This window comes from Filicampus tigris, chromosome 19 (genome assembly GCF_054856515.1).
Source record: "Filicampus tigris isolate MCC_2025a chromosome 19, RoL_Ftig_1.0, whole genome shotgun sequence".
NCBI classification, from domain to species: Eukaryota; Metazoa; Chordata; class Actinopteri; order Syngnathiformes; family Syngnathidae; genus Filicampus; species Filicampus tigris.
In genome coordinates this window covers 8,779,628-8,796,932 of record NC_141235.1, presented here as the reverse complement: position 1 = coordinate 8,796,932, position 17,305 = coordinate 8,779,628, and the positions used below count along the sequence as shown (strand labels likewise).

The 17,305-nt window shown below is 40.9% G+C and overlaps 2 protein-coding genes across 6 annotated transcripts in view; one reads left to right on the top strand and one right to left on the bottom strand.

Moving 5' to 3' along the window:
• slc39a11 (solute carrier family 39, member 11) overlaps positions 1-14,033 on the top strand; it is a 68,359-nt gene extending 54,326 nt beyond the window's left edge. For all 4 annotated transcript variants that reach the window (XM_086016760.1, XM_086016759.1, XM_086016758.1 and 1 more), the window contains 5 exons: positions 6,443-6,601; positions 10,953-11,022; positions 12,367-12,465; positions 12,540-12,698; positions 12,943-14,033. In XM_086016760.1, coding sequence (XP_085872886.1) covers positions 6,443-6,601; positions 10,953-11,022; positions 12,367-12,465; positions 12,540-12,698; positions 12,943-13,021 — 566 coding nt within the window. In that variant the 3' untranslated portion in view covers positions 13,022-14,033. The remainder of the gene's footprint in view (positions 1-6,442; positions 6,602-10,952; positions 11,023-12,366; positions 12,466-12,539; positions 12,699-12,942) is intronic.
• Positions 14,034-14,588: 555 nt separating this feature from the next.
• LOC147129315 (ankyrin repeat and SOCS box protein 12-like) lies at positions 14,589-16,644 on the bottom strand. 2 transcript variants are annotated; one of them, XM_086016763.1, is made up of 3 exons: positions 16,541-16,644; positions 15,232-15,999; positions 14,589-14,877 (listed from the first exon to the last, which is right to left on the bottom strand). In XM_086016763.1, exons 2-3 carry the CDS (start codon positions 15,989-15,991, stop codon positions 14,726-14,728), a joined length of 912 nt encoding a protein of 303 aa, XP_085872889.1. In that variant the 5' UTR covers positions 15,992-15,999; positions 16,541-16,644; the 3' UTR covers positions 14,589-14,725. The 2 variants fall into 2 exon arrangements, with proteins under 2 accessions (XP_085872889.1, XP_085872890.1); XM_086016764.1 differs by having other exon boundaries at positions 15,232-15,996; positions 16,541-16,599.
• Between the last annotated feature and the right edge of the window lie 661 nt (positions 16,645-17,305).

The window sequence follows — 17,305 nt, the reverse complement described above, 5'->3', positions numbered from 1 at the left end:
CATTCACTTGATGTAATTAAAAGGGATGTAACTATTCACTCAAACCCCGATTTGATTTTCAGTTCCCAATTTTGATTTGATTCGATTTTTTGAAATGGTTTTATTAACAAAAGGAATGACTCATTTTAAAACCAAAAGATGCTTTTATTTTAACATCTGCATTTTGTCCTCCTTACTAACAGTAACTTTACAAAAAAAAAAATGAAAAGAAACTAGTAATTGTGACTGCTTAACTACATTTTTGTCTTATCGGTGTTTTGTTAGTGCCAGGACTAAACATGAAAATAATGAATTATCATTTCAAATCCTTTTGTCATTAAAATTTCAATATCAATTATTGTATTTTTAACATCAATGCATATTTTAAGCAGTTTAAATCGATTTTAAAATGATTTTCACATCGTTACTTCCCTAATAATTAACTACAAGACTTTACTTAATGTAACTGGATCGCTGTTTTGCCTGTTTTGGAACGTTGATGAACTTATTGATTCAGCTGGATGGGGGTAAGGGGAACCTTTCAAGTCGAACATAAGCATCTAAAAGGTTAATCAATTAATTAACTGCAAAAGCAGTAATGCAAAAAGGAACAAGTTTGATGCTGATCATTGCACCAAAACTAGGTGCAAGTATGATGCTGGAAAGAACGGCGAAGTCGACAACAACGGCAAAAGAAAAACAACACAACGTACACAGGAGTAATAATGTTTTTATGATGCCAACGGTTTAACCCTGGAATTACTTATATCCGTAATTCCTGTAAGGAAAATTCAATTTTACAAGTTAACAAATCAAACATCCCGGCGGTGCTGCGGCTTCCAAAGTTGTCCTGTCCAGGCTCCTCCCACTTTATAGGTTGTCCCATTCTGGTTATTCTAAATGTTGGAACGCAATCTTAACCCTCCCAGTTGGATAGAATATGTTCTACGGGCTTTTGCATATTAAATGAGGTACAAAAGAACAAGACACTGCGGAGAATATGAACAACCGTGAGTCTTTTACAACTCTTACTTCCTTTTGTACCAGCCCTCAGGCAAAAAACGGCTTTCGACTATCGATACTTGACCTTTCTTTTCAAACGAATTGGAGATGACGTGCGGGCTTTGATCAGAGCAAAGCTTGACTGCATCAGTCATATTCTCTGAAGTACTGCGCAACAGTTGGCTTTCGAATTGCCTCCCATTTGTTTGCCGCTGATTTATACAGTCAAGGCAACATAATAACTCGGTTCCCGGTTAGTTTTAAATCCCGCAACCTTGCGGCTCTTAACCCTACTCCTCCTCTCTGAATCCCCCGCCGTTACCGTTCACCCCGGCTCCACACTAACGGCAATTGACTCCTATTAGGCCTCAAGCGACAGCGGGCGAGAGGCGGTTTGATCAAGGTGAGTGCACATGCACATTGGCCCAATTGAGGCGCCGAGTCGTGATAAAGCGATAGGAGGATTTTCAGTCCTTCACCATTTTCCCATGATATCATCAACAAGGGGAGATATGGGTATGCCGCTGCTTCGTATCACCAAGCAAGGTCACAGTTGCCTGGCAACATTGGTCAATAAGCACATGAAGGATTGGTCGTTTACTGGCACCATTATTTCCCCTCTAATACTTGTCATTTTGTCACTGTCTGTCCCTCACAAAAGCTCAAAACAATTAGCTTTTTGGGGTGCAGTACGTCAACTTGTCACATATTGTAGATCCTCAGCCTTCAGTGTGGCTTACAGATAATGAGATAAAATGTGTAATTTTGACTCCTGTTGAATATTGAGTTAGTTGGTAACAATCTCAGCTTATTTCTCTACTGCTATTGGTCAAGAAAAATACACTTGGATGATTTGTGCGTGCGCTCTGTAGAATTTAGCAGTGGCAGCTTTACCGTATTTTGTTTTGTGAATTCCATGAAAATAGCAAGGCCTTAGCGCTTTGAAACGAGGCACACGGTGTCCTGTTTTTGGAGTGCATCACTTCCATTTTGAAATGTTGCGTGCCCTTGATTGTGATGGATGGGACTGAAAGAAACTAATTGAAGCTTTTCAATCGAATGTAAGGGGCAATTCCTTTTTCTCCCGGTCCTCTTTTACCCGGAATTGCCAATTATGCAAAGGCTATAAACCACTCCAGCTGGTATTAATGCAAAGCAATTATTGTCAACAACAGTTTTTTTTTCCTCCACTTTCTCCTCTTTCAGAAGAAGAAAATATCATACAAATTTCCACCTAATGAATACAATGCTTCGGTAGCAGCAGCAATTTAACACTTTGGGCTGACAAAATCTTTGTAGGACAATATAAACATATTTGATCCTGGTACTGATACGATACTGTCAAAACATTGCATTGAAATATCGCCGATTTTAAATCACTGCTGTATCGTTCCCGACTTTCGTCTCCTCGGGTTTAAAAATGAACTTTGTGGATGTTCTGTAGATGTGAAGGTATGAATAAAGCAGAGTAGGTTTAAAAAGATGAACAATAAAAGAGACCCGTGTGAACAAATGAGCCTTCAGTTACAGCGTGGACCAAACTTTACCCAGCTGAGGTTCCCATCCTAGCATGAGGAGAGCTCCTTTTGTCTTTCCGAAAGCAACTCTCAATTTGGGGATATTTAATGCCTCTGAGCGAATAAGTGGTTGCCAATGGCTTTGCAGCTTTGCTCTTGAACAGTTGATCAGAAACTCCAACCAAGACTTTGGCTCATCTCCATTCCTTTTGTCTCTTCTCGTATTTCTCACTACGGCGTTACTGGGGTAGACCCATTAGTTTCCCCCTATATCTTATTTTTTCAGCTCACCAAGGCATTTAGACAGTTGCACTCTTGCACCATTGTGGGAACATTTTGGGATAGACCTTTTTTTTTGGGGGGGGGGGCGATCCAACACAACAGTCCCTTGGTGAACAAAGCCTTCACTTTCAATTTGTAATAATAATATGCGAGATTAGCTCCATCTGACTGTGTCTGGCAGCCTTAGCAGCAGCATCCGCGACATCGGAACGACCAGTAGCTCCACAGCTGCCGATAACGTCACTGATCATTGCGTGATTAATTGTGATGAATGGGGGCTGTCAAATCAAATCTGGAATGAATGTGTTTTTTTTATTCTGATTTTGGGAGCTCTGCACTCCTTTTCCCCCTCTTTCTATTGACATGATTGATACTGGGCTTATCAGGTTGCAATCTAAAAGGTCATTTTGTCATCAGATAGATTTTAATGTGGAAGACAAGCCAATATTTTTCTTTACAAGATATGTTCTATTCTGGCCCACTAGTCGAAACATGGCATTCTGATTCATATTGTAAAGTGCTAGTAGTAAAATCCACCTGTTTATGACCATTTCAGGGGGCGGCCATTTTGTCACTTTTTCTGTCAACTGAAAATGACATCACAGTTGCTCGGATAGCAACCAATTATAGTTCAGCTTCAGAAAACAGGTGAGCCATGATTGGCTGTTACTTAAGCCCCGAGCAACTGTCATGTCGTTTTCAGTCGACAGAAGTGACAAAATGGCCCCCTGAGATGGCAAAAACGGGTGGATTTTGCTGCTTAAAGACAAAGTCAATCCAAACATTTTTTTCAAAGATATGTTCCATGCAAGTTCCACTCGTTGAAACCAGGCATTCTGATAAATATTGCGTTTGTAGAATAAGAGTTAATCCACTCGTTTTTAGCCATCCCTGGGGGCGGCCATTTTGTCACTTCTGTCGTCTGAAATTGACATCACAACTACTCAGGGCTCAGGTAACGACCAATCACGACTGACCTATTTTTTTTAGCTGAGCCGTGATTGGTCATTACCTGAGTCCAGAGTAGTTGTGATGTCATTTTCAGTCAAGAGAAGTGACAAAATGGCCGCCTCCAGAGATGGCTGAAAACGGGTGGATTTTGCTGCTTAACTTTGCTTGCACAAACGCAACATTAATCAGAATGCCATGTTTCTACTAGTGGGCTTGCTGGGAACATATTCTTGAAAAAAAATATGTTTGGGTTGATTTTCCGCTTCAACTCATCTTCCGCAAATGCAATATTAATCAGAATGCCATGTTTAGACTAGAGAAAGCTCACGCAACATATTATTGCAAAACATTTGGAGGGATTGACTTGCACTTTAATAGAAATATTGAAATGAGTAAACCACTAATTTGGTTATGTTGCCAAGTAACAATTATGGAAAGGGCAACCCCTGATTGATTAAATGAATGTCACCCATGCATTATTGCTCAGTTAAAAGGATACGGAATTGATTAGGGTCACTTTTCTCTGTTGCAATTGCCATTGTTAGTATTGAACCAAACAAGAGCTGGATAAAGGATGAATATGGCAATTGCAATACAGGCAACAACTTGCAAGGCTCTTGTAAGGTACAAGGTGGGGAGCTCCAGGTGCGATTCTGAAACAGACCGTCTTTGATTTGATTGACGGACAGGATTGTTTGTGAAGAGCAAATGCACGTCCATGGCTGCAACAGAAACGAGATTGGACACAAAATGACAGATTGCTCCTACAACAGGCGGGTGCTTGGCAGTATTTGCTAATAGAATAGGTTTGATTCCTTCGGGATGGGCGGACATTTTCAATGCATGCTGAAATCAGGTTTCATAGCGAGCTTGTGGCTAAATCGCTAAAGGAGTGGAGTGTGTGTGGCGGCATGGGCAAAGCTTAAAATTCAAGTGTTTTAAAGGCAGCGAGGCATGTCTTTGCATTTCCTTGCCGTTTAAATAGATTGCAAAAAAAAAATGCTCGCACTTCCTGTTCAAGGCTCTTTTCTTTGCAATTCAGATGTCACTCTTGCTAATACATCACCTCGACAGAGAGGCGGGTTTCGGATTTCTCTGAGGAGCTTTAAAAGATTTGAGTTATTGTGTGGTTATCATTCTTTCTCAGTGATTGATGTTCATACTCATGTCCCGCTTTAGCTTAGCGTCAAGTCATATTGCCACTCAAAACCGGGTGCGGGATCATCACATTTTAAACTTGAAAATGTGGGTTGAAATTGGGTTGATTTGAGCCGTCCTCCGTTTTTTTTGTTTTTTTTTGTTACAGTAACGAGTTTGAGCATAGGCCGTTTTTGCTGTGATCTTTTGTCAAGTGCTGTTTAGATCCTAATTTACGTAGAATTTCAATTTCTGTGGCTACCCATCCACCAGTTAAATCAGCTGGGATAGGCTGTGAAGTTGACTACGCCTTGGACTGGTTGCCAGGGCAACTGAGCATTAACTGATCACCACTCCGGCTGCAAACTCAGCGATGTTAATGACTACACCGCCAATAGCCCTAATAGCTAGTAGCTAATCTTTATTACTATGCATTATATATGTTGAGAAAATTAATGAATAATTGAAAATGTTTCAGGCGCAACATACTGTTGCAGCGCCTCACATGGGAGTACATTGAGTCGAACAAAAACAAGCTTGGAAAAACCACACGCTTATACTTTTACGGAAGAGACATCTGGTGTCAGAGTAGCTAAATGTTACCCCTTAACTAAACAATTCTGGCGCTAATGTAAATTTTAATGTTTTTGAAAGGGGAAAACTGTTTTTCGTCAGGGGGAAGATTTTCCAGTCATTGAAAAGACATGGAAAATGAGGAAAGAAAATTAAAATGTTCTGGAAAATCTTGAGTTGTCCCGGAAAATTATTTCTTCCTCCCTCTGTTTCTCTCTGCGTTTTGGGTGAACGTAGACTTTCAGTTCAAGTAGCGCCGTTTATCGAGTGTGGGTTTTTTTCACCCTCTCTCTGTCTCCTCCATTGAGTGACAGAGAGCTGTAGCGGGCGTGCCGTCACTTTGGGCTTTGCGCTCTCAGATGAAACGCATCTCTTGTTTCAATCGAAACCGCAGCGACCATGTTCTCTCCTTGCTTGTGATGAATATTGCATTTGTGGAATATGAGAACTCCACCCGTTTTTAGCTCGCCCAGGGGGAGGCCATTTTGTCACTTCTGTCAACTGAAGATGACATCGAAATCGCTCAGGGCTCAGATAACGGCCAATCACGGCTCACCTGTTTTCTGAAGCTGAGCCATGATTGGTCGTTATCTGAGCCCTGAGCAACTTTGATGTCATCTTCAGTGGACAGAAGCGACAAAATGGCCGCCCCCTGAGCTAGCTAAAAGCGGGTGCATTTTGCTGTGTAACTAATACTCCACAAACGCAATATTAATCAGAAGGCCATATTTCAACTAGTAGGCCTGCACAGAACATGTTCTGGAAAGAAATGTCTGGTTTGACTTCCGCTTTAACCATAACATAACACATTTATTTGGATAATTCTTGTAGTGATCAGTGCCTACGATCATCATTTTTGGGACAGTGTGCATCGGTGTCTTCCCTGTCTTGAACAAATGTTTTTCCCTTTCACAATTGACATCGCCTCTGATTCTTTTTCATGTTTTTTTTTTTTTTCTGTCGTTCTTTTTGTTCCCCCCCCACCCCCCCCGTTAAAACAGAGGAGGGGCTTCAACTCCCGAGGAAGAGAGTATCTCATTGGGGCACCTCAGACGAGCCCGAAACAGAAAGCACACATCTGGAAGTGACGGGCCAATCAGGAAGCAGCTGGAGACGCATCCTTCTCCTCATCCTCGCCATCACTATTCACAACATTCCAGGTGAGAGCAAGCTGTTGAAAAGGCAGTTGAAAAATGTATCAGGGAATTTATCTTGACAAATACTTTCTACGTGTTGCATTACAAATCAGGAACTTGGCACATGCCTACTTTGTTGTCATATGATGACATCACCTTTTATGTACAATATAATACAGTCCGAATATGCCCTTTTCCTGTCAGATTCGTTCGCCCCTTTCCCTACATAGATTTGTTGAAACACTGTCAGACGGAATGTAGGCGAGGTGTGGAAGTGTGGACTACAAGTGACAAGCATCAGGCGGCTTTGTATCAGCAACGCTGAGGTCTAAATGTCCTTGCAATCTGTCAGAAGGACACATTTGATATCGAATATTGATTTTTAAAAAAATCAAGTTCCAAAATATGCTATGGCAACAAATAAATGTTTAAATTTATTTACTAACCTTTTATTGACCTAGGTAAGGCCATTGAGAACAGATTCTCATTTGCAGTGCCAACCTGGCTCCAGACAACAGAAGAAAACAAACAAGACATAGTGCATGAAATTAACCAAGACATTTCCCATCAGGCAACTACATCCACAAAAAAAAATCCATATTTTTTCTAACAAAGTGCAATTCTAGGAACATGATTTTAAAGCTGCATATCCACAAGGCTCCAAGTCATACACGTATCCCAAGATTTTTTGTGCGGAAACACTAAAACATCTTTGACCAAAAGCAAACTGGTCAACAGTTGAATATAAAGTGCTATTTCTAAATAACAATAATAATAATAATAAAATACAAAACAAGAGCACCCTTCCTTTTTTTCCATCCGATTTGAATTCCTCTCGAATGGAATTTTGTTATTGGGTACTCTCAAACTTCACTCTTCCAAATATAAGACTGAGGTAGCTTTGACGGACGAGACATTATGAAACAATTGATCGGAAATGAGCAAGCAGGAGGAGATTTCTGTCATTGAGTTGAGTCGAGTTGCCGGATAATCAGCAGGATAATCAGACTTCCTCCCGGGATTGGCCACTATAGGCAGCTACCTCACGGGTGGATGCATTCAGACACGTATGGAATCGTGTGGAGAGATTATTTCCTGTGAAAAATGGACAATGGGCAATGGAAATCTGCCAACATATACAGCAGAGAGCAGTCCATGAGTCCATTTTTTTGTTCTCTGATACAATAATTGCTCAATATTTCATAAAGAGTCACAAATGGTGACGCAAATCAAATATTTCAAGCTGTTGCATTAGCCCACGAGACCAACAAGGAAACATAAAAAGCTGAATTATTTAAATGTTTGTGCGGTTTAATGCCTGAGGACGAAAACTGCCTTTTTTTTTTTCTTCCACCCACCTCTCTGTGTTATTCTGAGCTGAATTGTTCCTACTCATTGGACAGCGTGGAGTTTTGACTGAACTTCATCAAAATCCCCCAAATCAGAAATGTCTAAGTTGGTAGACTTGCGAATGATCCCCAAAACTTCAAATCTCAATTTGTGTGCAACTGGTTATCTACGACTATTACTACTACTACTACTCACTGGCGGAGCTAGAGGGAGGGCCGCAGGGGCACTGCCCCCCCTGAAATATGCTTGGAACCGCCCCCCCCCCCCCCCCCCCCAAATGCCAGACCAGATAACTGACTTTTGCGTATTTTCCCTTTTTTTCGCCAATATTTTGGGTTTATAAAAACATTTCTTTCGTTGTGCGGACCCGCTGAGATATCCTTTGCCACCCCAAGGAAAAAAAATCCTTGCTCCGCCGGTGCTACTACAACGACTACTACCACCACTGCCACCTTTGTCACATGTGGTGAGTCTCACATTTTAACATCAGTTAACCCATTAAGGACTAAAGCGCCTGTCTCAACAGCTCCCCAAAACCTAAGGTCGCTTTTGGAATTACCCTTGAAAACCTGAAGATTTCCCAGAAATTCAACACTTACAAAATGATTAACATATCAGCCCCTGTCGCAGACAGAAACATAATTCCCAAAGAATTAAAGAGCTTCGACAAAGGCAGAATTTATTATTATTTACTGTTTCAATCGATGGTCTGAAAATAATGTGCAAGAGAAGCACCATTTTAATTTAAAAAAAAAAAAAAAATCGAGTGGTAATTACCATCCTCTATTCTGTTACAAAGACGTCAATATTGCCATTGTCTAAAATAACATATTATATCACGTTCGACTGGTTTCACTGGTAGTGCGCGTCGTCTATATATCACTGCCGTTACTTATCAGAGTTCCGGGCGATCGACGGCGTCCGCCATTAGCCTACCTACGGCTCGAAAAAATTCCACGACATCCTCCGCGCTAGAGACGGAGAATTAGATTAAAAAAAGACACCGACGTATGAGATGAGATTTTAAGATTATTATTGTTTTTTTTGTTTTTGTTTTTAATGTTGATTAATTTGTGATGACGACTGTTCTAAATCAGTCCATTGAAAAACATTTTTCTCAATTAGTATCTGAAAAGCAACAAAATTGACTTGGGAGATAACTGGCTTTTCATTTGTCAGTGTTGAATGATGACTTCGACTTAAGTGTTTCCATCGTATAAGATAAAAAATTTTAAAAAGGCCAGCCATGTTAAGCAAATTGTACCAAACCCGAACCGTAAAGCGTGTTAATGTACAGTCAAAGTTAGTGCAAAAGTGCAAATAGAGTTTCTAGGGCCTTGTGGCATTCCAGACATGCCCAGAGAATTGAGTGCAAGTGAAGAGTGCTTTCCCCCGTAAGGGTGCTTCATTATGTCTGCCCGGATGGACAGTGGCCAATATATTAGAGCCGATGTGTCGTTATCCGAGGTAATGACAGGAGTTAGATGATGATGAAGAGGCCCTTCAGGCTCTTGGATATCTGCAGCTGCTCAGAGATGAGGATCCTGCTGTCTCCCCAAGTTGCCTGTGCGCAGATGCATTCATCTTTCATTCATTCTCCTTTTAAGTCTCCACTTTGCCTTTTTTTTTTTTATATACACTGTATGCCATCTTTCACCTGTGGCTTCAGGCTGAACGGCGGCGCATTAATAATTCTAGCATGGGCCTTCTGCTATACTCAAGCCTTTGAACTCTGTGAATCCTTCTCCCCTATTTTTGACAGCGTTTTTTGGTACGATATTCGTTTGGCGAAAACGGAATTTATCGGAAGCTATCTGAGCCAAGGTTGCCAGTAATTCTGCAGGACAGCGTATGTACAGAAAAGGCCATAAACTGTACTACAAATATATCTGGAAAATGTCCTTATTGTTAGTGTTTTTTTTTTTTTTTAATCACGTACCGCACATGCTAGTCGCTACACGAGTAAATGTTGCATCATGAGGTCACATTAATTGTCAATCCGCTCAATCGATTATTGACTGCTTCCAGCTGGCTGCAGCCTCCCCATGTGTCATCCGTAACCACAGGAACATCTCGGCAAGAACAAGGGGGAGGTCGATGTGGGGAAGACCGTTAAATCTGCCATGTCTACACTTGCCCTAAGCTCTTGTGAGCCACGGCGCTATGTGACATCTCATTTGATACCTTGCTCCAGTGAAAGTCACTCAAAGCAGTCTGTGGAAAAATGTTGTGCAATCCAGGATGTGTTTGTAGTAAAAGTATAAACTGGGGCTTTTTTTTTTTTTTTTTTAAATTGTTACCACTAAATGCTAAGTAAAAAGGCAATACATTACATTGCTCTGACATTGTAGCCTGCATTGGTGCTGCTAACAACAAAGCTAAAAGTAAGCTTCTAAAAATCTCTATTTTTGTTTTGCAATAATAATCCTCATGTTGCCGACTTTCGACGCTGGTGATTTAACATCCTGCGGGTGGCACGGCAATATATTCCATGACAGAAATTAACATATTCTCGTTCTAATCAAACATCTGTTTGTGTCATGATTTATTTTCTGTGTCGCGAGTGCCTGGAGGTTCAGGTCTTTAACTCATTCACTGCCATACATTTTCAGACCCTCTTTTACCGTAAACTTTGAAAAAAAAAATAGAAAAAAATATGAATAAATTCCTAGGATTGAATGGCTGGACTGTGAAAAGACAAATAAATTCGTCAATGGCAGTGAATGAGTTAAATACCATAAATAGTTCTCCTTCTACAAGGGCAACCAATTGGGTGAATATTCGGGCTATATTCAAATAAATTAGCTCAAGAGCATGGATTAAGCCACCCATGCGCACGGTGTAAACAATTCCTGGCTCATTAGCATTTTTTTTTTTTTCAATTTGCCCCTCTGCTGTCTTCTTGCGTTTGTTTTGGTTTGGAATAATTCCTCCTGCCACAGTGATAAAAAAAATTGTAATGATCTTAAAAAGGAGGCCCAGGCCGCTCATACTGCAAGTCATACTCCAAGTCATCTTTCTGCAGAGGGCTTAGCTGTGGGAGTTGGATTCGGCGCCATTGGGAAGACTTCATCTGCAACGTTTGAGAGTGCCAGGTAAGGCCAGTTAGTGAACAAACACAACGTAACCCCGAAACAGGAATTCTCGCTTTCAATGAATTGAACTCATGTGGTGTCAATAGAAGAGTCGACTATATATGTAGTTGTCGTACATGAGTATTTATTTTTCTGACGACTTTTTCCCTTTACCTCCCTATATTTGAAAGCATATCTGTGCTTTTTCAATGCCTCACTTTGTCAAAAGTGGCTCTTTACGTTTTACAACTGAGGATGATGACACAGCGTAAAAAAAGACACAATAAATAGAGGGGAAATGTCAACCGTGGATTAGATCAGGTCAAGGGTCTTATTCAGGTTTTTAAAAAACAGAATATTGCTTGTATTCAGATTTTGAATGGCTAATGGACTGCATGTAAACATGAACATGGTGGAGTTTGTTGTCTATGCACAGCATTTGTATTTGCTTTTACACCGGTGGTATTTTCTGCCATTTTTACCATTACCTGTTATACTTAAAAGGGAAATCAACCCAATCATATTTTTTTCAAGAATATGTTCTAGGCAAGCCCACTAGTTGAAACATGGCAGTCTGATGAATATTGCGTTTGTGGAATAAGAGTTAATCGGCTCGTTTTTAGCCATCTCTGGGGCCGGCCATTTTGTCACTTCTGTCCACTGAAAATGACATCACAACTAGACATCAGGGCTCAGGTAATGACCAATCACGGCTCAGTTTTAGAAAAAAATGCGAGATGTGTGATGTCATTTTCAGTCAACAGAAATGACAAAATGGCCGTCCCCTAAGATGGCTAAAAACGGGTGGATTTTGCTGCTTAACTCATATTGCACAAACGCACTATTAATCAGAATGCCCGTGTTTCAACTAGTGGGCCTGCTGGGAACATATTCTTGGATAAAAATATGTGTGGGTTGATTTCCCGCTTTAATGATTTTAGAATAGTGACTAATATTTTACTTATTTCCTTTGCGCTTCTGGCCTTTACGTTACGTTTATGTTCCATCATGCACTGTAAAACATCAATAAGTACGTTAAATGGAGGTACCCTATGTGGATCCTGATCAAAATGATTCAAACATGTTTTAAGCTAGCTGTGCAACACGTCACTAATTAGCATGTCTGCCTCACATTCTGACATTCTGGGTGGATCCCGACTTTAGGCCAAAGTCAGTTGGGAGAAGCTGCAGCTCTGTCTGTACCTGTTGTTTCTCATAAAACGGACCTCATTGTGCGCCGGCGACATCTAGTGCTTGGACATGATACTGCAACGCACCAATACTACAGTTAATTCTGTGAGGTCAATTTTCCTGCACATGCTGAGTTTCTTTTCCATATTATCTGCACTTTCCTAATCCCTGCAGGAATTTGGCCGTTGGTATCGGCATCCAGAATTTCCCAGAAGGCCTTGCAGTTAGCTTACCACTTCGAGGCTCGGGCGTCTCAACGTGGACAGCCTTCTGGTGACAACATTCTTCATGAGTCATTAGTCAAATGGAGTTGGAAATGAGCATTCAGTTTGCGGTCTCCATCTCAGGTATGGCCAGCTCAGCGGCATGGTGGAGCCCATGGCTGGGATGCTGGGCGCCGTCGCCGTGGTGATGGCCGAACCTCTGTTGCCATACGCGTTGGCGTTCGCTGCCGGGGCGATGGTTTACGTGGTGGTGGATGACATCATACCCGAGGCTCAAGTCAGGTGACCCTCTTTCGATTACTCCTTACTATGCTCGGATCAAATGGAAATGTCCACACATACAAATGCGGTACAAGATGAAAGATGTCAAGAGAAGACTGATCAATTCAATCCTAGTAAGAGATACCTAAAAAGAAAACAGATATTGTAATGATAAGGGAACATCCAAATTACTGTGCAAATGAGGATGAATGATAGTGAGAAAAACGTGTTCCTCCCTCACACTTTACACTCTTGTTGTCTGTAGTGGCAACGGGAAGCTGGCCTCCTGGACCGCAATCGTGGGCTTTATCGTAATGATGTCACTAGACGTGGGGCTAGGCTGAATCACCGTGGCGACCGGCACCGCGTCAACAAACATCCTCCATAGCCATCATTACCACAACATACCTGACCTCAGTGTCAAAGAAGGGGACCAAGTCATATTTTTGTTGAAATGTAAATAATTAACTGGCTACTTTTCCTCAGTGCAACTCGTTGCCATAGCAATAAAAAAATGTGACATCATCCTAAATGTCACATGTAAATTATGATTTTTTTTTTTTAAATGATTTTTGACTTTTTATACCAGCACATTGCCTTTATTTTCCTTTAAAGGTTTTGAAGTTGCTTTCTCAGCATATTCAGGGTCATTATTCATCTTGCTGTAAAGTCGATCATTATTGCAAAAGCATTTCATCTTGATTTTAAGAATTATGGCTATATTTACAATTACGTCACTTTTAGTTCAAAGATTTCGGAGTTCCCGAAAATGAAGGTCCATAATGGCTATACTTTCTATATGCGATGTGGTTGTGTCTAAAGGCAACGTCACAAGCCATCCATCGCTGTCCAAATACATCAGGACCTCACTTTAAGTGTATTTTCAGATGGGGAAAGCATCTTTTTAAAGTCCCGGTTTTTAACAAGCTTGCAATTTACTTCAATACGGAAGTCTTAAAAGTCCAATTGCTGTCAACTTTGGTTTGTTTTAGTTTGAGCTTCCAATTTTGTTGCGAGTGATGGTAATACTTGAACTCTGGGATGTATTGGACTTGATGAACGATTTGATCTTTTTCTGTTATTTGGAGGTAAACAGGCCTGTGTCAGGCCTGAAAAACAGCAGCTGATTATCTGAAAGGAAGAAGTTAAAACACAACCACACTGTAATATGCTGTTATATGGTATGCTGCAATATGCAAATTACCAAGCTCAATTATGTAGTCGTGCCTTCTTCTTTTTGTGCTGTGTACTGCCATCTGCTGGCCAAAAATGTCCAGTTCCGTCAAAAGAAAATGTTAATTTGATGCTGATTTACATGTGAATTGTTTATTTAAATAAACAGCTCAGTTAATGTAACCAGTCTCAACATGGATGATATATGAATATTTAATGTACAAGATTCATGTATTTAATGTTATAGACATGCTGTAATTGTGATGAGTCACTCAACCATCCACATTTAAATATGCAAATTAGCAGTAACAATTTATGGTACGGTGTATGTGTATCTGAGTAGGTAATTCTGTCCATGACGTTTGTTTTTTGTTGCAGTTGAGTGAATTTGTCAGGGCCAATGTTAGGAAAACAATTACACTATGAGATGAAATTCCGACATCTTCAATATTGTCAAACTTTTCAGAAAAGTCATTGTCAAGATTGAAGCTGTAATAATTCAATTACAAAGTAATGTCAACAAAGGAGTAAGGCCAGCGATGTCTTTGTTCTCCTAAAAATTACAACTTCAATTTTGAAAACATTACCTGTCATCATCAAAATAAGAGCTTTTTTCCCTTGAAAATACATCTTGTGAAATTTCTGAGACTGACTTGAATTTCATAATGTAAATTTCTTTTCAGTGTGGCTCTAAATACCTCGCACATGAGATTGCTAACCAAATAAATCAATACAAAGTCGCACATAAATATGTTTAATGTATTAGATTTTAGATCACAAAGCATGAGTAGAATGTCAATTGAAAAAAAAAAAATAGACATTCTTTAAATTCATTCATTCAACTTTTGTTTTTTTAACATGACTTTACATGTATGCTAGAGAATCATAACTGGGAGCGGCTTGTACTGCAAGAAGCTAATGAGACTTGTTGGCATGTCCAGCTGCTCGATACAGTGGATCTTGTTGATCTTTTTGAGGTATCTCCGCACCGCCAGTCGGCACAGTGACGTCAAGGCCTTGGGATTTCCTGAGGAGTAACAGAAAAGAACATATTAACTACTGTCTGTAAGTATCACTTTGAGTTTGTGAGTGTCCATGTTTGTTTATACATATGTGCCCTGCGATTGGCTGGCGATTTTTGCCAAAAGTCAGTTGGGATCGGTTCCAGCTCATCGGCCACCCTAATGAGGACAAGCACTAGCTGGCCCATGTACATCCAGTACTTTTAGTCTTTAATGAAGCTAACTTGCATATTTTTCGAATGTGGGAAAAAGCTGCAGTACCGAAAATCCAAGCAAACTCCACAATAAAGCTGACAACCCGCTTGTTGGCCAATGAGATCATTAAACACCAAAGGCCGGCTCAATATATATTGCGACACCTCTCTCTTGCAGAAGCAGCTCCACGGCCTCGTTCTGCTTGGTGGACTTCTCGATGATGAGCGTGGGAAGATAGACGTTGGCGCCGAAGTCGATGAGGAGCTGGATGTACTCAACGCCGCAGCCGTGCCTCAGACACATTTCCAGGACTGTTTTGGGCTGCTTGATGGAGCTCAGCAATCTGGCATAGGCGCAGTTGTAATCCGGATCGGCGCCGTAGAGGAGCAGCAGTTTGAAGCACTCTATGTGTCCGTACACGGCCGCCAGGTATAGTGGGCCGCTTGACACCCTGGCGCTCGAGGTCCAAAGAAGGACTCTGGAGCGCGAGTTGGTCTCGGCGCCGTGTTTGAGCAGTTCCTGTAGTATCTCGACGTCACCCTCGCGAGCGGCGGTCAGGACGGGGGAGCAGATATTGGAGGAGCTTCCGTTGGGGTCGGCGCCGGACCGGAGGAGCGCCAACACGCAGTCTAGGTACTTCCCGCGCACGGCGGCGAAAAGCGGCGTCTGGGCTTTGACGTCCACGCAGTCCACAAGGGCGCCGTGTGTCAGCAGGACCTGCAGGCAGCTGAGGTGGCCCTTGGACACCGCGGCGTGCAGAGGAGTGCCCGCGATGCCCCAGCCGCCTCGATAGTTGATGACCTTCTTGTAGATTTCCTGGCACAGCATCTCATCCAGGAGTCTTTCATCGTTTTGCAACGCTGCTTCTCGAAGCTGGGAAATCTCGCAACTACTTTCCTCTTCTGTGGTCCTGAACTGAAGCATAGAACCTGCTGGCAAGGCACACAAATGAAGACTATGTTAATTGGAACACAAAATGGTACCTACCTAGCTACCTCTTCATGAGTAGTGTACAATAATCCAAATTTCTGATGTCAGGCGTACATTAAAATATTAAAACACGTTCATACTTGCGTACGCTTAGTAAACTATGATGGAATACACTAAACCTGCGTTAAACCAATGAATGTCACTCCGTCTACAGGAAAACAAAGTTAACATAAGCGGCTATTGAAACCTTGGTCAGAAGGTCTTAACGTTAGTTTCTTAGATCAAAATCTACTTTCATAATTCCTGTTTTTCGATCACGGAAATAATGACGACTGATCCTAAGCTAAAGCTAACGTTAGCAGCTAAATGTAAACACAGTTACAGCCCACGAATCCGTTTCATTCCGTTTATTTTCTGCAAAAACAACAACCTCAGCTGTCACAAAAACACATATATATAATTGAGTGCAAAGCGCTCTTAGCTTTTGACAACATGTGGTCATTGAACATGAAAAGCATAGTTGTTTTTTTTCCGAGGTTTTACCTGCTACTTGTCAGTTGTCTCATAGGCCGTCTGCTTTTCCTGGTTTACCCTTCGTCGTGACTGCCTTGACGTTCAAATTCAGTTACAAATGCACATTACTGCCCCTCCTGTCTACATGTAGCATTACACCGTGGTTAACGTTGATTATTCTAAATAAAACACATTACATACTATTAAAAAGATTAATATGTATAATACTGTTTTAGGAAAAATATGAACATTAATATAGTGTATTGTTAAATTATATAACATTTTCACCATTGATTGACAGCATGGAAGTGTTTGCATATAAAGAACAATCTGACTGTTGTGTTCAAGGGAAGACATTTGTGCTTTTTGAAATTGTTCGTTGAAATATTACAATTGATAGATACTATCTGAATCAGGTCCATCAAGACAAAAACACAATTGTTTCCATGGTGATGGACTGAAACTTCCCAACTTAGGTTTGCTTTCTCACCCCCTTCAACTTTATGACTTCTCTCTCTCCAGGCAACAGCGATGGCATCCTTTCTTTTAAAACCAGGCCCGTTTCTTTGTCATGTGCGTCAGTTTTTGTGTTTGGTTAATGACGAGGTTAAAATGATAACACACCAACTGGTTTAAAAATAATAATAATAATAAAGCAATTTATCTCAGTATGTTCTTAAAATATATCTAATGCAAAACTGTATGACAAGCTTGATTTGAAAAAAATAATAATAACATTTGTTCCTGTGTTGCATTGCGTTTGTCAATGAGAGTTTTCAACTTGCAAATGAGCCG